The sequence below is a fragment of the Dreissena polymorpha genome, chromosome 3 (genome assembly GCF_020536995.1).
Source record: "Dreissena polymorpha isolate Duluth1 chromosome 3, UMN_Dpol_1.0, whole genome shotgun sequence".
Classification (NCBI taxonomy): domain Eukaryota; kingdom Metazoa; phylum Mollusca; class Bivalvia; order Myida; family Dreissenidae; genus Dreissena; species Dreissena polymorpha.
In genome coordinates this window covers 85897546-85919433 of record NC_068357.1, presented here as the reverse complement: position 1 = coordinate 85919433, position 21888 = coordinate 85897546, and the positions used below count along the sequence as shown (strand labels likewise).

General features: G+C 34.1%; 2 protein-coding genes across 2 annotated transcripts in view; one reads left to right on the top strand and one right to left on the bottom strand.

Annotated features, from left to right (window-relative positions):
• Nucleotides 1–7733, top strand: part of LOC127872378 (uncharacterized) — an 8902-nt gene extending 1169 nt beyond the window's left edge. Inside the window, exons 2-7 of the mRNA XM_052415710.1 lie at nucleotides 520–644; nucleotides 1349–1537; nucleotides 2070–2170; nucleotides 3147–3348; nucleotides 5247–5420; nucleotides 5944–7733. Coding sequence (XP_052271670.1) covers nucleotides 520–644; nucleotides 1349–1537; nucleotides 2070–2170; nucleotides 3147–3348; nucleotides 5247–5420; nucleotides 5944–6155 — 1003 coding nt within the window. The 3' untranslated portion in view covers nucleotides 6156–7733. The remainder of the gene's footprint in view (nucleotides 1–519; nucleotides 645–1348; nucleotides 1538–2069; nucleotides 2171–3146; nucleotides 3349–5246; nucleotides 5421–5943) is intronic.
• Nucleotides 7734–10242: 2509 nt separating this feature from the next.
• On the bottom strand, nucleotides 10243–21422 carry LOC127875088 (synaptojanin-2-binding protein-like). The gene is made up of 4 exons (XM_052419907.1): nucleotides 21251–21422; nucleotides 17959–18095; nucleotides 15728–15841; nucleotides 10243–11757 (listed from the first exon to the last, which is right to left on the bottom strand). Exons 1-4 carry the CDS (start codon nucleotides 21306–21308, stop codon nucleotides 11611–11613), a joined length of 456 nt encoding a protein of 151 aa, XP_052275867.1. The 5' UTR covers nucleotides 21309–21422; the 3' UTR covers nucleotides 10243–11610.
• Between the last annotated feature and the right edge of the window lie 466 nt (nucleotides 21423–21888).

The window sequence follows — 21888 nt, the reverse complement described above, 5'->3', positions numbered from 1 at the left end:
CCAGGGGGGTGGGTGAAGGAGGGGCAAAGTATGAGTGGGGTTATATTTTGAGTAACTTTTATGGTCAGCCTTCTTCTTCTTCATTATTTTTATCAGTGCACCGGGATTGTCTCCCATATGGCCATCGCCCCAGAAAGACGTGTTAGTTGGTTACGGGGATAGTGCAAGATACAGGAGACACCACGTTCCAGAGGTGACCCTGGGTCTTTTAGTGCCCTGTGTATAGCACCTAGTACACAGCACCTCGGTTTAACGTCTCATGCGAAAGACGAGTTAGTAGGTTAGGTGCAGCGGGAATCGAACCAGCGATCTCTGGATTGTGAAGCCAGTGTGTTACCACTAGACCACGGATCCACTACCATTTTTTTTATTTTTTTTTTTATTTTTTTTTTTTATGGTCAGTTGGTTTGCATAAACTATTATGTGAACTCCACATTTCTCAACTTCAAGTGATTAATATGTGATTATAATGAAGTGTAGATCTGCAAGTTTCATGCTGAATTATCATATGCTTTTCAGCTGCCAGTCGCACCCGGGTCATTACCTAGCCAAGGCAGAGAGAAGTGCCTCTCCACTCATGCCTGCTGCTACCTCCAAACTCTCCAAAGAAATGGCACTCAGACTCGGCAGTCCTATCAAGCCAGGTAGTAAATTTTAACCCTTTCCCACTCAGAAGCATAGTGAAAATGGCTATGTGCAAACAGCATAAAACCAGAACAGCCTGCGGCGTAACTCGCATTTGTTCAGGTTTTATGCTGTTGCTACTCATCAGTATCTAAGGGTTGGAAATGAAACCTTTAAATTTGAATCTAGTAAGAAAGTTCTTAAAATAAATTACTTTATATTTTATGAGTCAAATACGTATCTAAGTGATAAAGGGTAAAGGCCTGTTAATGGTGTAAAAACAAGAACCAAAATGCACATAGAGTTGAGATTCTCTCCATTTACATAATGCTTGGGATCTATATATTTATGTCAATTGGAAGGTTCATGCAACCAATAAAAAAACACAAGTATGAGAATATAATGTTAAAATTTTATGTAAATTCTGTTTGTTATTTTTATATGTAAAATAGAAAATATAAAACTTTATGAAATCAAAATGTTATTTTTAATTTACATGTATTACCAGACTCAAGGTCCTGCAATCTTTGAATCAATCATCAGAATTTCCAAATTATAATCAGAAATGTAAAAGAAGCAAAGCCATTTTTGAAGTACGTGTTATTGAATCATTTATTGACATCATTCTGCTAATGGATATGCACGGGTATACACGTGTTTAAAATTTAGATACACGTTTCAGCCAGACATTACTTTTAACTAAACCCTATTTCTCTTTCTGTAGATGCAGCTGGTACAGTCCTGTATAGCTCAAGTCCGATGATTTCTGTGACCCCCTCCAACCGTAAAGTGTTCACAGACTTTGAGACAGACTTCAAAGTGAATGTACCAGTGAAGTCCAGTGGCGAGACTAAGAAAAAGTTACTGAAACAAAGACAGCTGGCAGAGTTGCAGAGAATTCAGGTTGAAGAAGGTAAGAGATTGATAAAACCTATTTATTTTTAGCTTGATTGCATCAAAAGCTATTGATTTAAAGAGAAACCTGTCTGCGTCAAGAGAAGAAACTCATAGATAAACTCTATGGCAAGATTAGGAGTACCCTGCATTAGTGGGGATCAAGCTAAGAACTTTCTGTGCACTAGCCTGATGCCATATTCACTAAATTTTGTAATTTTATTTTAGTGGGTATATATGACTTTAATGATCAACATTCTGTTGCTCCTACTTTTATCAAACAATTCAGGTCCAAAAAATAAAAATAAAATAAACAGTTCAGTGTATAATTATTAAAATGTAAATTCGTCAGTAGAACTTCATGACAACACATGTATTCCAATCGCTCTGATTTATACCAACACTGATATGTATTTGTCAGATAAACAAAAATTGTGACCATGTGCGGTATGAAAATATCTGTGCAAAACAAATAGACCAACTCCATTCTTAAAAAAAATTAAATTAATATGACTTTGCACAAAATCTTGATATGTTTTGTTCTTTCTCAGAAAAAAAGAAAACGGCTTCTGGCAAAACCTCTGTTTTTGAAAGACTTGGAAGTGAAAAGAAGACAACATATGTTGACTTAGACAGCACATCCACAACGCAAGTAAGACAATCCATTATGGAGTTTCATTTTAAAATGTAAATTTCTTGATTTTGCTTTGTTTTATTGTAAACCGCCTTCCCCAAATCTAGGTAACTTCTCTTTCATACTCATTAGTGATGCCCCTGCTAAGGTATAGTGACTTTTTATTGATTATTAGACCTATTTATTTATATCCTAACATACTATATATCTACCATTAAATTTAAGAACAAAACTACCTTACATTATTTTGAGTTTTTGAATGACTTAATGGTGTAACAACACATTTCTATAAGCCATGTAATTTGATTGTTCTTAGGTAATTGAGTAAAGTTACAAATGCCTAAATCATATTAATTTAAAATAAGATATATTGTGATTATATCATAGTTATTTTATAAAAGCTGTAAAAGATATTAAATTAATTTGAACATAACTTATACATATGTATAAGTCAAAGAGTGAAAAAGTAAGTTATAATCAATTGCTCAACTTTATTCTTTGATAGTATGAAAAGATGTCATTACAAGAATCATGAATAATAATATTAGAGTCATTTATATAACGCACTTATGCCCTGTAGTGAGTCCTCTGTGCTTAATCCTTCTATGTTGTACTGAAATATCAAAACATATTGCATGTGTACAAGCACCAGTATTTAATTTGTTACCTCCTTAGCTCAGTGGATAAGGCGCTGGCGTTGCAATCCAGAGGTTCCGGGTTCGATCCCGGGTCGGGGCACATACATGCCAGTCATGTTTTAGTGGAATGCTGACTGACAAATAAAGGCTTAGCCAGGCATTGAGACGTTATTATTTTTATAGTTTAATTGAATTTTATGTAACAACAACAACAATGCCATATTTCACATCTTGAACCTAATTCTCGCATCTTGAGCCTCATATTTGGCAAAAATATATTAATTATACACATATGTATTATCTTCCCATTTTGATAGTACATATTTAAAACACTCAAGAGTCTTTCAATGTTTCAGCCGTCAATATTTGCCCGCCTGGGCGGGAAGTCACCCATTAAGCGAGCGGCAACATCTACCGTAACGTTTGGAGATGACGATGATGCTGAGGAGACAGAGGTAGGCCTGCCTCTGGAGTATGCCGGGGTACTGAAGGAACCAGCCGCAAAGAAGAAGAAACTTGTGGCAATGAAGAAACCAAAAATACAGGAGAAATTGCAGGGTGAGATTTTTTTTTTAATGCTTGTTTAAAAAGAATACATAGTGAAATAAGGGAACACCTTTGGCAGACGGGCTTCGTCCAGGAGAATGATGTCGGGTCAATTTTAAAAAGTATATATACGATAATCTTGAAACTTTAAGATATTTTGTATGGTAATATCTTGGCAAATTTTTTTTTACAAGCCAGATAGCTTAAACAAATTTGGAATAAAGGCCATTACAAAAATGATAAAAAATTGCCAAATCAACCATGTCCGCTCTGTAACTCAAATTCTTTCAATCGTATTATCTTCAGACTTGGTGACTATTTTGATACATTTTTTTATCTTGTCAAAGCTCCATAAACTGTTACTGAAGCCCTCCTGAATTGTGGCCCTTGAATTATAAAAAAAATTGCTGTATTAATGTTGTCTGCTGTCTAATTCGTGGTGTCTGGAAAAAAGCTGTAGGTTTCATTATCCGATCTTACTGACATTCTAAATATAATAAGCTTGAATAGAGACTTACCGGTAAAGGCTTGGGATGGAATGCTTTTGCCTTGTCAGCTCAAGGTTATGGACACTGATACTAAAAAGGAAAAATGGTTTCTGCTCAATAAAATAAGTTAAGATGGTGAGAATGCATTCTGATTTTGTTTGTAGGTAACTTACATAGACACTTTCTTGGACTTGCATTTATTGGCTGGTTGGGGCAAAGTCATGGTCACTCTAACAAAAACAGAACAAAATACGCCTGTTAAATGGTCTTGGTAACATAAATCTGTGAAGGATGTATTAATTTGTTATCCCTCACTGAAAGGCATAGTGATATCAAATTGATAGGCGTCCCTTTGTTAGTAAGTGTGTGTTCCAGTCTGTCACAATAGTGTAGAAATCCCTGTACATTTTGCAAGTGAATTTCATCAAACTTTTATAGAATATTATTTTTTAGTGCGATAGTGCGTATTGTCAAGATTTTGCCATGGAATTGCCATATTTTTATGCCCTTGGTAGGGTGGCATATAGCATTTGAACCGTCTGTCCATGCATGTGTATCTCATGGAGCTGCACATTTTGAGTGGTGAAAGCTCAAGGTCATCCTTCAAGGTCAAAGTTAAAAAAAATAATCCAAGGGAAGTAACAAGCTTTAAAGGGAGATAATTTCTATTTATCATTTCAGGTACAGATCATTTTTACAAGGGAAGTAATATTTTTTTATATCCCTTTAAAAAATATTACTTCCCTTGTAAAAATAATCTGTACCTGCCAATTGATAATTTAAAAAAATAAATAAATCAAAGCGGGGCAGTATGGGGCATTGTGTATCTGACGAACTCATCTCTTATTTAAAAGGAGTAATTTTCCTTTGTTAAAAATTACATATTGCCAGGGCTTTGTGATTGCAGTGTTTTTGTCTTAAAAATTCTATAACAATTCTTATCAGGTTGTTAAATTTTCACTCCTTTCAGCTGATTTATACCTGTAAAATGCCGAAATAGTTTGACAACATTTTGTTTTTAACTTTCCTGGATCTTATTAAAAGTGAAGAGTTGAGATGAACGCTGTTAGAGGGCAGGTTATATTCCTCATCTGAGGTGGGTCTAAAAGACAAAATCACACTTTGCAGTTTCAAAAATAGTACATGTATTCACATAATCAGAAGGCAGGAATGCAAAACAACTGTAGTAATTCATTTTTGCTACATGTACAATTTTAATTTACAGCTTTTTTTCTTTCTATATTCACCAATTAGTTAGTTGCTGATATTTCTCTGTAATACTAGTGTCATTTTAAAGTGACCTGGCCTCCTGTTCTGTTTTGGTACATAGTAAAGCAGATAATTAAATGACATTCCAGATTTGAAGAATATAAGGATACAAATTACAACTGATCTTAAGATTCATTGTTAATACCACTTCAGGTCCGAAGAAAGTTCTTGACATACAAACTGATGGCGTGCTTGCTCGTCCGACAGTACCTACGACCTCGGATATCCGGTCCCGACTTGGCGCACGCAGTACCACTGCAGAGGTCACCAGCACCACTGCGGCGCAGCCTGCTGTCAAAGTGAACACTTCCACAAAAAATAACAAAGGTTATCTGTCTTAGAAATGAGCATTGTCTTTTATAACGATCAAGCAATCAGCGAATTTAATTGAAACCTTCTGTCTTAGAAATGAGCATTTTCTTTTAAGTTCAATGGGGCATAACTTTTGTCTGAATAGACAACGACCATCTGCTCAAACATAACATTTAGAGCCGTGGCATGTTGGTTATAATGTCTGCCTCATTATCAGGTGGTCCAGGGTTCAATACACATGCTGGGGGCAACTTCTTAAGATCTTTTCTGAAGTCATGTACTGCCTACAGGTTCAATTAAAAAAGCGGACTTTAGGGATGTCTTTATAAGCATTAGGCTTTCCATGATATGAAGCTTGTATAAAAATGCTGAAACTAAAAACTTCAGAGTACTACCAATATGTTTGAGACCAATATGTTTGACATGTGTTAGAAGTTACACTGGTACAGCACAAATGATCTTATATTTATATTTCAGGGTAAGAAAAAGTGCACATATAGAACACCCATGCTAATAGTTTATGCTTCTCTTTCACCAGGTACAATTATTGCAAGGACTGGCGGTGCTAAACAATTGGACAGCATTACAATCACAGTTAAAACTACTCCGAAATCCAATATGGCAAAAAAGCGTGTTGGATCTTCAGAAAATGAATCCTCAACGTTGGACACTAATTCTCCAGCAAGCTCTGCTGCTAACATGTCTCAGGCAGCAGGAGTTTTTGCACGTCTTGGGAAATTAAAGTCGTGATCAAATTATTTCCCCAATATTTTGTAAACTTAAAAAAAAGAGTCTCAGATTTTCTATTTTGTGTTAAAAATGTCCAATATGAGTTTTTTTCGATGCTGTCAATACCATGGATTTTATTTAATTATTTCATTGTGATATTTTATTGTGTACATTCAAACTGCTGAAAATCAGCTTTTCTATGACCCACCTTTTATTGCTGTTTACTAAGTGAGATAAATAGCTTATAATAAAGTATTGTTTCACTTTTACACAGGATTGAAGTTTTTTTTGTTTAACGAATTTATTATTCATGTCCATTTATGTGGCGACATTTATAAAACAACATAATTTAAACCAGTTTGTTTCCTAACTCCTTAATTGTTTGTCTTTTTAGCTCCATATTTTTTCTACATCGTATTATTTTTAGCTTGACTATTCACACAAAAATTCTAGTAATAATACAGTATACTCACCAAAATGTCAGCATTGCTGTCTGAGTAAAAGAGTTTAATTGCATAGGCACATTTTTTTTGTTTTACTTAAAATATTCAACATGAAATATCTTTTTGGTCAGTATATTATTTTTATTAGCACAAAAAAGAAGAATATTCTTGCATGCTGTTTTTGGACAGCTCTTGTTCAGTTTGTTTTAATCTTAATTTATATTCTGGCGATGAATTATAATTATTATAAAAATTGCAATACAAAGCAGTATTAAGCATGTTTTACACTCTAGACAAGATAAGTTTTTTTACTTCTATTTATCAAAAATGGCTAAAAGATGTTCGGTCTTATGAATTCTAGAATATACTATTTTTTATGCAAGTATGTGTTAACATTCAATAAGTAAACAAAGTTTCATAATTTGTAAATGTACTGTGTTTTATTGAAAACTTTAAACTACTGATGGTTACAGGAATATAAACATTTATTGGGTGAAGATTGAATTTGCCAAACTTGGTGTCTTGTATATTATGCATGTATTAATGTACCTCTTGGTTATTTATTGGCAGGGTAGACTAGTTATTCATTATTCATATAGTAGTTCTTTATCCTTCATGATCTAAAACTTCATATATCCATACCCTCAGAGTTCATTGTTTCTTACAGTAAAATGAAGTTATTGCATTTGCATGTATCTTTCTTTGCCCACTTTGGAACAATCCATTGCATTTTATAGTATGAGCTATCAGGTTTTTTTGTGTGTGCAATATATTTTTTGTATTTTTAACAGATGATTACATTTAAATAAGGGGTGGGCAAATTTTCATTTGCAATATAGTTTAACTTACATTACAGTCTTACTTCAATTGATACTTTTCAATGATTGGTACATGATGTATTGATATGTGTATATTTCTCTTCCTAAGTTATATAGAATATGTTTTTGTTTAAAAGGATTTATTGATAAATGTGAAAGTTGAAAATTTACATAATGGTTGTAATTGATCCAAATGCAGTATGACCCGTTTGATCAAACATAGGAGTTTTTTATATGGGCAGCTACTTTTAAAACTTGCTGGATTCTGTTTACATTGTACAGGCATTATTGACCCTAGTTTTAAAATTTATCAAAAATGAATAAAAATAAGTTAGCTACATGTATGTTCTGTTTTTTTTCTTTTTTGTGAATTATAAATAGCTGATAATACAATCATCACTATTTTATAACTTTGTGTATGTTTTTCTTTATTTTGTTAGCTGAGTATAAGCTTAAATGAAAACACTTGCACAAATTGCAACCCTTCTTTTAAACAACACTGTCATGGTCTGTAATCTAAGAAGTAACAATCTCGAAGTTGCTTAAAGCGAGACCATACGATTTTTGTGTGTGTAAAAATTGTAATATTATGATAAAAATATGTTACAATAACTCAAAATAGGCAAGAAAAATTATACATTGAAGACAAATTTCATAAAATGCAGCAAAGACAAATAAGCGCCGCGAGCCGATTGTGACGAAGATATAACCGAAGCATTCGTCTTTTTATTAGGATCGGAGTTTGTGTTTGTGTGTCATATGAATAAATATCATTGCAAGAAATTAAAATGATCCGTTAAACTAAATTTAGAATCACATCATACACGCATGATATACATGCTGGCGAATTCGACTGTACAGACATTTTCGATTTCAGAATATAATATCTTGCTTATTTCGCATTTTTAAGACATATATTCTTCTTAACTTTTAATTTATTTTGAAATATATGTATAATAAGTTTTTTACACATTTTATAAAAATTCATAAACATTTGACAAAATCGTATAGTGTGCTTTAAACATGCATGCCCTCTGTCTTTTTGCAAAGTTTTCCCTGATCATAAGACCTCTACAAATGGTGCAGACACCAATTTCTTGATACAGCCCATTGACAAATTGTCCTGAAACTCGTCTTAAGTCATATTTCCTCCCAAGTTTCCAGCATACCAATTTAGATGATTAGAGGTCTTACCATTCACTACATATCAAGGACAAACCGATCTTTTGATACACGTTACCTTGACCTTTCAATTGGTTACCACAAAACGGATCTTCTTCCCATGTAATCACTATGCCAAAGCCCATGCAGGTGGATTTTTTTTATAAAAATAGTGCCAAAATGAACTAAAATACCTTATGTCCTTTACCTGAAAATAAATAGGTGGCTTCCATTTATCAAAATGTAACACCTTGAATACTTCTCTTTGGTTAAAGAAAACAAATATTTGAATTATGAAAAATAGATTTGAAATATATTTGAATATAATTGTATAACCATCATACAAATGTGAACGGTTGAAGGAGTTCCCTTGATTGAACACGAAAACTAACGGTTTCTGACCTTCAGACCAACTGACCAACATCTCCACTTTTTCAAACAAGTAAATTAAAGTAAATTTTTCCCAAAATATGTTGCTACCAGATTTAACATTTTAATAGCTCTATAAATATTGAGCAGAAATATGGGTATTTTTGATGTGGCACCATCATATGTTTTTTTGGAGAATGAATTGAGCATACATTTATGAATATATGGCTACTTATGAAACAAGCAAATTCGTTGAATTGATATCCCCCCCCCCCCCCCCCCAATATGCTTCTGGACACAAGTGTTATATTTGACACTCAAAAAAGCATTTTTTTAAAATACAAAGGGCCATAACTCCATTATAAACAGATGGTGTACAATGCCATTTGGCATGCATCATCCTCTTATCCATATATATACTCATACCAAGTTTCAACGAAATCCGCCACAGCACTTCCAAGATATGGCTCCCGACACACAAAAAATGCATTTTTTCAAGATACAAAGGGCCATAACTCTGTTATTAACAGATGGTGTACAGTGCCATTTGGCGTGCATCATCCTCTTATCCATATATATACTCATACTAAGTTTCAATGAAATCCGCCAAAGCACTTCCAAGATATGGCTCCGGACGGACGGAAAGACGGACGGACAACGCCAAAACAATATCCCTCCACCTATGGAGGGGGATAAAAAATGCTCAAAAGGTATAGTCATCTCTTCAATAAAATCAGCCTCATGAGTTTGAAGCACTGTAGTAAAATGAGGGCAGTTTAGAAAGTTTTTGACACATCGGTACTGAACTAAAACTTTGTCAAAAACAGGACGAAAACCCCAACACAGCTTTGTTTAAGGGGAAATATATCAAGAATGTTGGATCACTAAGGATAAGGTGTCATGAACACTTCAGGCTGATGAAATATTTTAAGTTCAATTTAATCTGCCTGACAAATGTGGAAGTAGTCCAATTTACAATGTTTTCATGTGCAAAGCTGAAGAACCATCCAACAAAGTGCTTCCACCTACAACTTTGAAACTTCATATGTATATGTACCTTGATGAGTTCTACACGCCACACCCATTTTTGGGTCATTATGTCAAAGGTAAAGGTCACTGTGACCTCTAAAAAAATTCTGACAAGCTTTCATTTATTCAAAACTGCACTTGCGTTATGCACCCGTTATGCGGTGCTCTTGGTTATATATAATCTCTGCAGATGAACCTTGAAAGTGCTTTTTGTCACATTTTTAAAATGATAATAACCTTAGTATTGTTATTAAAAGTTGGAAATTCAAATTCAGAAACAACTTCGAGTTAATAAAACACAATTTTATTCATGTTTTTATTTTGTAATTTTGTTCTGGTATAATTCATGTACAAAAAGGTATTCTCCACACGTAAAAGGAATGAAAGGCAAGGAAAAGCTGTTTTTACACACTATTGACATTCTTGACTTTATGAAGAGAAGACAATTGTTTTTAAATTAAACATTGACAGTCAAAAAACAAATGCCACACAACAACATCAGTAACTGTGAACTTGAGTCTCCTGCTATAGGAGTGTTACATTGCAGGAGTATTATCAGCCGAGTGAGCTACTGCTTCCAGCTACACTGGTCGTGATTATGCTATTCTGGTGTAGTTTACCCAGCCCACTGTAACCCATTTATGCCTAGCATCTAGAAAAAAAGGCCTTGGCAAACAGCATAGATCCAGATGAGACGCCGCATGCTGTGGCGTCTCATCAGGGTCTGCGCTATTTGCTTAATGGAATATTTGCTGTAAGAAGAAATAAATATACTGGATATCCCTTATTTTGGAAATAAATTGATCCAATTTAGAAGGATGGGAGAATCGACTAGGCATCAATGGTTTAATGTCTGTAGACACTAATGTAAACCTTTGTTCATTTTTGCACAAATGTTTGGTGTTTCAGTTTACGTATCTAAGCACAACCCTTTGTTTATTTTTTTATGATGATTCAGATGTCTTATTTTTTGAAGCACAAACAAAGTTATGCTTGGTCAGTATCTCTAATAAAAATGAAAACTGGAAAGCTTATAAAAATATGAATCAGTGATAGACGCTTAATGCTTTACATATTTTACAAAATTAGGAATTTGGTGGTTTTGTAGAACAAATAGGTGCAAAATCACAAGAAGCTGTTTCTAGTGAACAACTTTAATACATTAAGTTAATTAGTTATTGCATCTTTGCATTCAAAGCAACAAACACAAACAACAAGACTATTGCCAAGCAATATATGTCCCCTACTGGCTCCACCGTTGTCAGAAATAATATTGGTTGCCATAGCAACCAGAATTTTTGACGTAGGAACAAAATGAAATGACGTGCATAATGTCCTTATTGCCATCTATCCATGTTTCAAGATTCATGAAAAAATATTAAGAACTTTTTAATTTATCGCAGGATCCAGAAAAGTGTGACAGACTCACAGACTGACGAACACACAGAGCGCAAACCATAAGTCCCCTCTGGTGAAACCGGTAGGGGACAACAAAACTGAATTGTAAACAGTTTTAACATAGTTCAATACAGGTCCGTTTAACGTAAAAATATATGCTGTAAATATATCATGAATAAATTTCACCTTCTTTCTGAGCAGCTATTTAGATGTGTATAAGTAAATTTGAGTAGATTGTAAAACTAAAACAACAAAGTTTTATTTTCGCAAATAACATTTGCGATATGCGATAAAGCCAACGACCACAACTCCCACAACTGCTGCAATCACAACATAGGTTCCTGCTGAAGATTTACTGTTTTTGCTTTTGTCTCCTTTTTCTTCTCTTTTTTGTTCTTTATGTTTCTGAAAACAGAAAAACTAAAAAAAGTTAGCAATTTAGGAGCAACTAGTGATGATTACATATCAGAACTATGAATGCTATTTCTATTTTGATATTGAACACAAGTTGTTTTATTGTAGGAACAATTATGCAGTCTTTGCAATAATTAAAGAACTGTGTTCAGGCATAAGAAAGACAATATCAACTTGCTCAAAATACTCATAATACTAGTGGGACAAATCTGATAATTTAAGTTGTTTCATCAGTAATCTTTTTATTTAAAAATTACTTGTCATTCTTTTTGCACTACTGGGTCAAACATTTTCAGTTTTTTTATGTCCCCCACCACTATAGTGGGGGACATATTGTTTTTGCCCTGTCTGTTGGTTGGTTGGTTTGTTGGTCTGTTGGTTGGTTTGCGCCAACTTTAACATTCGCAATAACTTTTGCAATATTGAAGATAGCAACTTGATATTTGGCATGCATATGTATCTCATGGAGCTGCACAATTTGAGTGGTGAAAGGTCAAGGTCATCCTTCAAGGTCAAAGGTCAAATAAATAGCTTCAAAGCAGCGCAAAAGGGGACATAGTGTTTCTGACAAACACATATCTTGTTTTTAACTTAACTTGGTCATGGTCAAGTTATTGCAAAGACTAGGTATGCCATGTCAAGGTTTGAACCATAACCCATCTTGAAAATACCAAATTTGGTCAAGATTGGACATTATGTCCCCTACCACCATAGTGGGGGACATATTGTTTTTGCCCTGTCTGTTGGTTGGTCTGTTGGTATGTTGGTTGGTTTGCGCCAACTTTAACATTTGCAATAACTTTTGCAATATTGAAGATAGCAACTTGATATTTGGCATGCATATGTATCTCATGGAGCTGCACAATTTGAGTGGTGAAAGGTCAAGGTCATCCTTCAAGGTCAAAGGTCAAATATATAGCTTCAAAGCAGCGCAAAAGGGGACATAGTGTTTCTGACAAACACATATCTTGTTTTTAACTTAACTTGGCCTGGTCAAGCTATTGCAAAGACTAGGTATGCCATGTCAAGGTTTGAACCATAACCCATCTTGAAATTACCAAATTTGGTCAAGACTGGACAAAGATAGATAGACATTGTAACTTGATGCAGCCTAAATTACAAATATTTTATATTTATTGGTCCACAATTCCATGTTTGATGTGTGTGTCTTGTCTAGTGTATTTTTTTTTATGTCTCACTATTTGGCAACTGTATAATAAGTGCAAGTACATCCAACCTATCTGGAATCAGTTATCATCCTTTCTTGGTAAAAAACAACTACATGTAAACGTTAAACTATCCTTAAATCTTAGTTTTGGAATTAATTCATTAAAATCAAAAGACAGTATTATTATTGTTTATTTTATTCGTATAATAATGAAATATTTTACCTTAAACATGAAGTACAGAAAACAAATACCAAATTTTAATTGTTTTATACATAGCCTGACACTTAAAATCCAGATTTATAAAGAAATAGCCCTCAGTAAAGATACATTGTTTTTTTTTACAGAAATGGAATCAAATTAATGCTTCTCAACTCATTTACTCTTCATTTTATGTTTGTTTTTCATTTCATATATTACATGTATATCATCATCGTTTATATATTTGTAGAACACATACTGTTGTCACTGATAGCAATATTACAAACCAAAGTCTAAAACATTATAACTATAAGGCATGTTTTCTTTATACTTTGTTTGAACCATTCTTTGCAAATGAAACACAAGTCATGTATGTTTATAATATATGCTTGAAAATGCATAAACATAAATAAATAATAAGGTTTCTCTTCTGCTGATGCAAATGAATTTTTATGTCCCCACTATAGTAGTGGGGGACATATTGTTTTTGCCCTGTCTGTTGGTTGGTTGGTCTGTAGGTTTGCGCCAGCTTTAACATTTGCAATAACTTTTGCAATATTGAAGATAGCAACTTGATATTTGGCATGCATATGTATCTCATGGAGCTACACATTTTGAGTGGTGAAAGGTCAAGGTCATCCTTCAAAGTCAAAGGTCAAATATATGGGTCAAAATCGCTAATTTAATGTACACTTTTGCAATATTTCAATATTCAAGATAGCAACTTGATATTTGGTATGCATGTGTATCTCATGGAGCTGCACATTTTGAGTGGTGAAAGGTCAAGGTCATCCTTCAAGGTCAGAGGTCAAATATATGTGGCCAAAATTGCTCATTTTATGAGTACTTTTGCAATATTGAAGATAGCAACTAGATATTTGGCATGCATGTGTATTTCATGGAGCTACACATTTTGAGTGGTGAAAGGTCAAGGTCATCCTTCAAGGTCAAATATATGGGTCAAAATTGCTCATGTAATGTCACTTCTGCAATATTAAAGCTAGCAATTTTATATTTGACATGCATGTGTATCTCATGGAGCTGCACATTTTGAGTGGTGAAGGGTCAAGGTCATCCTTCAAGGTCAAACGTCATATACGGGGACATAGTGTTTCACAAACACATCTTGTTATTTCATGTGTATTTTTTACACTATCAGAGGTAATGTTTCATTAAAATTGCTTTTTGGTCATTCAACTGTTGAACCTTTCAGAGAGATCAAACTACTAGTTCAAGAGGAGTTGAAAACACCAGTTTTTTAACTTACCTGATATATCATGTCAACACATATTCTAGTCAATTTCATGATGATTTGGCAAAAAAATATGACTTAAACTCACTTAAGTGTAAATGAGACTGCCCAACCCCCTGACAAGCATGATTTTTAACAAACAAAATATATTGATTAACTCAGATATGATGCCTTTAAAAAATGTTCTGAGCATCAAGATGATTTTCAGTGACTTTAAGCATGTTCACAAGATTTCAGCATAGTCCTTTAAGGAAAACTGCCCTGCAATTTGATGCCCAGTATTTTCAACAAAATTGAACCCTTAAAAAACATAATTTTTAGGCCTCAAATGTTCTGAGATACTTTAATGAAGAATGGGATAAATATGTTGCTTATAAATGTGTTCACAAGGTTTCAGTATAGACATATAAGAGAAACTGTTCCACCACTTCCAGCTGTTTTTCAATGACATGGAACCATTTTTAAACTCTCAAAAATGTTTTGAATTTGTGTTTTATAATGGTTGGGCAATTAACGTGACCTCTAGAGTGTTTATATGGTGAATGTTGGATTGGTAGGATTGACAAGAGGCTTTAAAAAAACATTTTTATACTTAACACTTAGGTATACACATAACTTAACAAGCATAACAAAATTGAAGGATAAATGGAATATAATATGATTATTGGATAAAGATGGAGCTAATTGTGCTTGGTAAGACACATTGTCTCATCTGTTTCTAAACCTTCTATAATATACTTCATCCAACTATCACCATATGTTTCATATATGTGCCTCGCTCTAGCAAAATGGGGCTTAATGCATACGCATAGTTGTCCAAGATTAGCCTTTACAGTCTTATATGGGCCAACAATTTTCACTTCAAGGCGATTTTTTGCTAAGAAGTTACTTCCTAGAACAAAAGATACAATAACAAGAGCTGTATGTGAAACACAATGCCCCCTACTGCGCTTAGAAGCCGCACTGCAGCTATTTTAGAAAAATAGTTATGTTTTGAATGTAAAGGTCACAGTGTCCTAAACCTTCGACCTAGTGACCTCAAACCATGTTTGATAGTAGATCTCAATTAGATGCATGCACATGTGAAGTTTATAGAACATAGACCCAAGAGTTTTCATTTTATGAGCAAGGTTAAAGTTTTGGAACAGACACACACATACAATGACAGACAGACAGGCAAAAAACAATATATCCCCTAATCATTAGATCTGGGGGCATACAAACTAAAAGTGAAGTTCCAGGCTTGCCTGTGAAGAAAGCATAGGTTAATCTGTGACAAAACTATGCACCAGTAAGAAACCAAGACAGCCCCTCAAATACATTGAAAAATATCATTTCTTACCAATATGTAATCTTGTGCCCCATGAAGAACTTCTAAAGTGACCGACGCCTTGGAATTTGTAAAGCACTGGACTGCTTCTGAGTGTGATACGTTTACAAGACTTGTTCCATTTATCTGCAACACAAAGACTGGACTACAGATACATTTACAATTTATACCTTTTGTTTTAGTAAAGCGAATTGCAATAGTTTCAACTTCTGATAATTATTATATTAAATAACAGTTTTAGTGCAATTGGTACAGGAACGTATGCTAGAATATGGTCATTGGCTTATTCTGTTTCAGAACTTTTTTTTGGACAGATTTGTCAAACAAGCCATGACAATGTCATTTTCTATGCACAAGAAGATTCTAAAAAAAACACACACACTATATATATATATATATATATAAATACACTTGTAAGGCTGGGTTTCAATGCATCTGTGTCCGTGCTCTGCGTTCCGTGTCCGTGTTTCTTATACGGACACAGAGTATCTATTCCATGCATCCGCTTATTATTTTAGCTTTTCTGTGTAAAAAGCTCATTCCAAACCTGGTGGTACTTGGATTAGGATGTCGTTATTAGAAGAGCACACATTTTTTATGATGACTGCTGCTGCAGTACTGCATGTTAGTAGATGGAAACCCAGACATAGGTACTGGACACGTGCCATCATAACAAACCGGTAAACTTACGGCACATACTACCATCTTGCTAGAGAATTAGAGCTGAACGCTGTATATATAGTTGCATATTACTGTTCTCACTTACCTGAAACGCCATCAATTGACATTTCTTTGGCTATGCTTTGCCAGATGTTTGATGCAATGTCTTTGTATTCTTTCATACGATGGTTGTATATTTTAGGGTGATTCCTTACTAAATTTATTATTTTTTCACTAATATCTATGCTTGAAAGTCGACCTTTCATGTTGACTGCCGTCCGTGTGCTGAGTCTGCATCCGTGAAAAATCACTCACTGAGCGATTTTTCACGGACGCAATACGCGGATGAATAATGCGGACGCGGAACGCGGATACATGGAATAGCTCCAACAGATTTCAACCAGTTAGTTTTTCCGTGGACATGGACACACAGACACGGAACGCGGAGACATGGAAACCCGGCCTTAGTGAAAAAAAAGTAATGTTTTTAACAGTTATGTGCATCACTAAAATACGGTACCAGGTAATGTTAAGACTGAATTCACAGCAAAGAGCCTGAATTCTAAGCATTAGCATGTCAGAATTTGCTCTTCCAGGACTTAAATGAACATTTTAATTCTGAATTTAAATTTCAATGCAACTTTTTGAAGTTATAACAATTATTATTCCAGTTATTATGTTTAAGGACATTTTTTAAATTTAAAAATCTGTGAAAAAAGTTCCTTTTAAAGAGGGTATACACGATTTTGATATGTGTAAAATTGTAATATATTGATTAAATCTCTAATAATAACATAAAATCAATATATAGGCAAGAAAAATGATACATTGAAGACGAATTTCATAAAATGCAGGCAAGACAAATTAGGGCCCCGAGCCAATTGTAACGAAGATATTTCGTACATATTTCCCTACAATAACCCAAGCATTCATTTTTGTATTAGGATCAGAAATGGTGTTTGTGTGTCTTATTAATAGATTCGTTGCAGGAAATTAAAATGATCAGTGAAACTAAATTTAGATACACATTGTACATGCATGATGTATATACACACAAATTCAACTGTACAGACATTTTCTATTTCAGAATTAAATATCTGGCTTATTTCGCATTTTTCGACACATGTTCTTCTTAACATTTATTTTAATTTATATAGCAATATATGTATAATAATAAGATTTTTACACAATTTATATAAATTCATAAATATTTGACAAAATCGTGCATACCCACTTTAAGTAATGATCGATAAATCAGGCATAAAAATGATCTTAACTAGTACAAGCAAGTTGAGTATTAACCGTTATAAGTTGTTACAAGCATGTTGATGTAAATGTAAAGCAATTGGCAAGACTAGCACAATACTACAATTAAGATTTCAATTGAAACACAGCTTGCCCAGATGCTCAGTGTTATTATTATTTACAGGCATGTTTTATTTGCACTTATGTTATAGATATTATCAGGCCAGCTTGATGAAATAATTCAAGCCATGCATAAAGATAATATGAAGTTTTACACTTTACAATAAATTTCACACTGGTATATGCCAGCTCTGTATAGTAAAAATGTATGCAATTACCGTCAATATTTTATCGCCTTCCTTCAATCGGCCATCTCTATAGGCTGCCCCAGTCTCCCGTATTTTGGTTACAAAAATACCACTGTCACCCGTAATATGGGGATTATCTACTCCACCTCTTATATTGAAGCCCAGACCTGAAATACATAAATGTATTTTGTTATAATTCAGCATAATATACACAGCTGTAAATAGTCCCCATAGTATATATATTGTTTGTAAAAATTGGCAGACCACTTCACTTCTCTGACATTATTTTGATATCTTATCAACAACTTCTCTGCAATATTTGGCTGCACACTTTAAACCCAAATGTCCCCTATAAGTATTGACCATGTTTCAGACACAGTTGCAATAATCAAACACGCAGCAATTGACCCTCCAGGTCACTGGATTTTGCAATTGGTAACAAGATTTTCCATAAAAACGTGCTGCCAGGAATCCAAGGGGTATTTTAATCTGTAATATTAGTATAATAAACCAAACACAAACAGATCAAATATATATCACTAATGCACAAATTAAAACAACCTACATGATAAAGTGTGTTCCCATAATAATGATATTAAACCAAAGTTTTAATCATGTTAACGGTTCATGAAAATGTGTAAGATTTTGCAATGAAAAAAGCTGAGTATTCCGAATTCAAAAATATGTTATTGATTATCTCCATAATCCTGTGAGATAGATTTTGTGTCTAATCAACCAGTTGTAATACACAGACTTTCTCCGGAACCTCGGTAAGATAGAACTAGGGATGGCAAACCTAAGCAAATCCATAACCGGTTCACCTGTTTCGATATTCAAGCATTTAACCGGTTAACCGACTGTCATATTGACACATAAATGAAAAAAAAAACAATTACATGTACATGTATATGCAAATATACTCTGTCTTGTTGATTTTCTCGAGACCTAATTACTGAAACCATGCTATCAATTAAATACTGTTTCTTTACAAATTGTGCTGGTCCTTTAAATTGGGAATATACATTTGGAATCCAATTCTTAGTCATTTCTGAAAGTCATTTCCGACATTGTTTACATGCTTGTCAGCAAACTGTGATGTTTCTCTGTTGTAATACTACCTTCATGTCATTTACACATAATTATTGTTCTACACCTTGACCAATGAAAGCTAGTGCAGAATTCGAATTATGTTGTGTTTTATTAACACTCATTATCCTTTAAGAATTACGTGCATTAACAGTTTGCTGATAAATAACAATTGTCAATTAGCGTAAATATATTTTGCAATGGGCATTGTGGTTTCCTAACCTCTGTTGTTAAGGCCTGGTTATACTCAATGTCTTTATTAGGGTGTTTAAGTTTGCAATAGTTGTTAAAACAACAGTGAGCGGTTGTAATCAATCAAGCAATGGTAGTCAACACAAAGGCACAATAAAACCTGTTCATTAATCCGCTGCACTCTGTTAGTTTACAACTCTAATCGCTTTTGATCCGCATGGGGCATCAGGGGTTGGTAATTGCCGATAATTTGCGATAAGATAAGCAGATTAGCCAATACAGTGCAATGAAGTAAAACAAAACTAACAATTTGAGCATTTATTGCGTTCAACCAAAAATTGTGTTTCTGAAGAGTAACCGAATATTAATATTGTAACCGGTTAACCTCCTTAAGAAACGGATAACCAGTTAACCGTTGCCATCCCTAGATAGAACAAATCATAAATTCAAAACTTTGGCTGATGGTTTGAAAAAGGTTTTTGTTTAAAGTGTTTGTTTTGAGTATTTCTCCACAAATGACTCGCTAATTGATATCGATGATGACAGGTATTGTGTTTGTAAAGATGTATTAGGTTGATTTAACTGGATTTTCAGGTTTTTTTTCCCTTCTTTGTGACCCGCCGATCATCGGCCCTTTCCCTTTCGATTTTTTGTTCCCCTCAGCTGGTAAATTTTCCCCTAGATTTCATTTTCCCCTCCAAAATTTTTTTTTATCTTTTTTTAAATCTTTAAATATATAAGTTAACCTGATCCAGTGTAGAAAAAAGAAAAATATTGCATGATTAAATTTTCTGTTTCCTTGAATTTGTTTTAAAAACAGTCAATTAAGCATTGATTATTTAAGACTTTCCTTATTTTACCCCAAATCCGGCGTTTCGTGTGATTTTTTCCCCCAAAATCTGGCGTTTCGCGAGATTTTTTTCCCCTCAAAAAAGGCCAGGCCCTTTGCCCAAAATCAGATAAAAACCCCTGATTTTATAGAAATGCGCAAGACAAATCTTTTTGCATGGAATTTCGTTTTATCAAGAAGAACTCTGAGCTGTACGTTTGTACTCATAAAAGATCAGAGTATTCAAGAAGAACTAGTCTCCTTGAACTCCTGTAATCAATCTAATAAGTCTTCAAGCAGCAATTGTCATCTGGGAGAATCCTGGTGCACTGTAGTTGGTATAATATACAAACAGAAACTTGTGGGAAAAAGTCTAAACTATTTGTCCCCTCATCTCATATTATGACTGTTTGTATCAACTTAATTTATTTATAGAATCTGGGACTTGAACCTGTGTCACCTAGCTTACAAGGCCATTGCTCTCCTGACTGAACTAACCAGGCCGCCACACATCTTTTCCACCAATCCTGCTTAAGTTCGGTACCGTGACATTCTTCCCTGCCAAGTTGGAATTCGTCCCCAAATTTGAGACAGAGAACAGCGGAAAGCTGATCTCGACAAACCCACGGGGCAAGTTCTATGGAGAACTGTGACCGCCACGGCCCCACGTTGGGCGCTATTGTGGCCGGGTGGTGAAAGGCATGCAACCAGTCCAGGATTCTAACTCAGGACCTCACTTACAGGGTAAGAGCTCTCCGGACTGAGCTAAACAGGCCGTCACACATCTTTTCCACCAATCCCGCCCAAGTTCGGTACCGTGACATTAACACACCAAACTAAACAACTAAATGTTTGAATATATTACAGTTCACAAGAACGAAATTCCTACAAACATGGTAAGAAAAACCTTCAACATTAAAATGACGACTTGTCTCTATGAAAAATCAACAATAACAAAACTGGTGACAATAGAAAAATTAATAAGAAATAATGTTTTCGTTTTTTGTCTGAATCCATTTTCTCCATCTTTTATTCATTTTGACAGTGTCGTGACTCTCTTCGACTTTAGACTATAAAAATTATACATTTCGTCAATAATATCAAGAACTTGTAAAAGTATATTGAACATACATTTCAAAACAGAAACAAGAAAATAACTAGCTAAGTTGCCGGCTGACAGTGAAAATAACAATAATTTTTTCAGTGTTTTACTACCTATTGTCCCTCGCTCTAAGATTATTATTGACTTCTGCAGAGGTGGTTCATCAGACATGATGATTTCACACAGTTATCCAGTAAATCAAGTCTGAAATAGTAATCTAAACATAAATTTGTTCGAGTCTTGACCCTGGGCGAGAAACGTTCTGTCTTGTTTTGCGCCCTGAACTATTCGTACCACGATGATCGTTTCGCTCCCAAGCAGTTCGCCTCGACCGATTTTTTTGCCACAAAAGTTGTTTCGCAAGATTTTTAAAGATAAGTTTTTGATTGAAGATGATGAAAATTATTTTTTTATTTTATATTCCATTAAAATAGGCAGGAATTGTAATTTACGTGAAGCATGAGAAGCATATTAGAATAAGTAAGATAGCGTCAGCTTCAAACTAATTAGTTGAAACATATTTATTTCAAAAAAGCATTTTTTATACAAACAATTTCAAACAACAATTCCAAGATTGACAATTGTAATTCAGAGCAGTAAACCATGAATCGAATCATACAGATATGTGAAAATGGTTCGTTCAGAATTTGCCTAGACCAGAAAAACTTATCTCAGATATAAGTATCTAGATAAAAATGCTATTGGACTTGTGGTGAATGTGAACGCACTTTTTGCGATGAAACTGTTTACT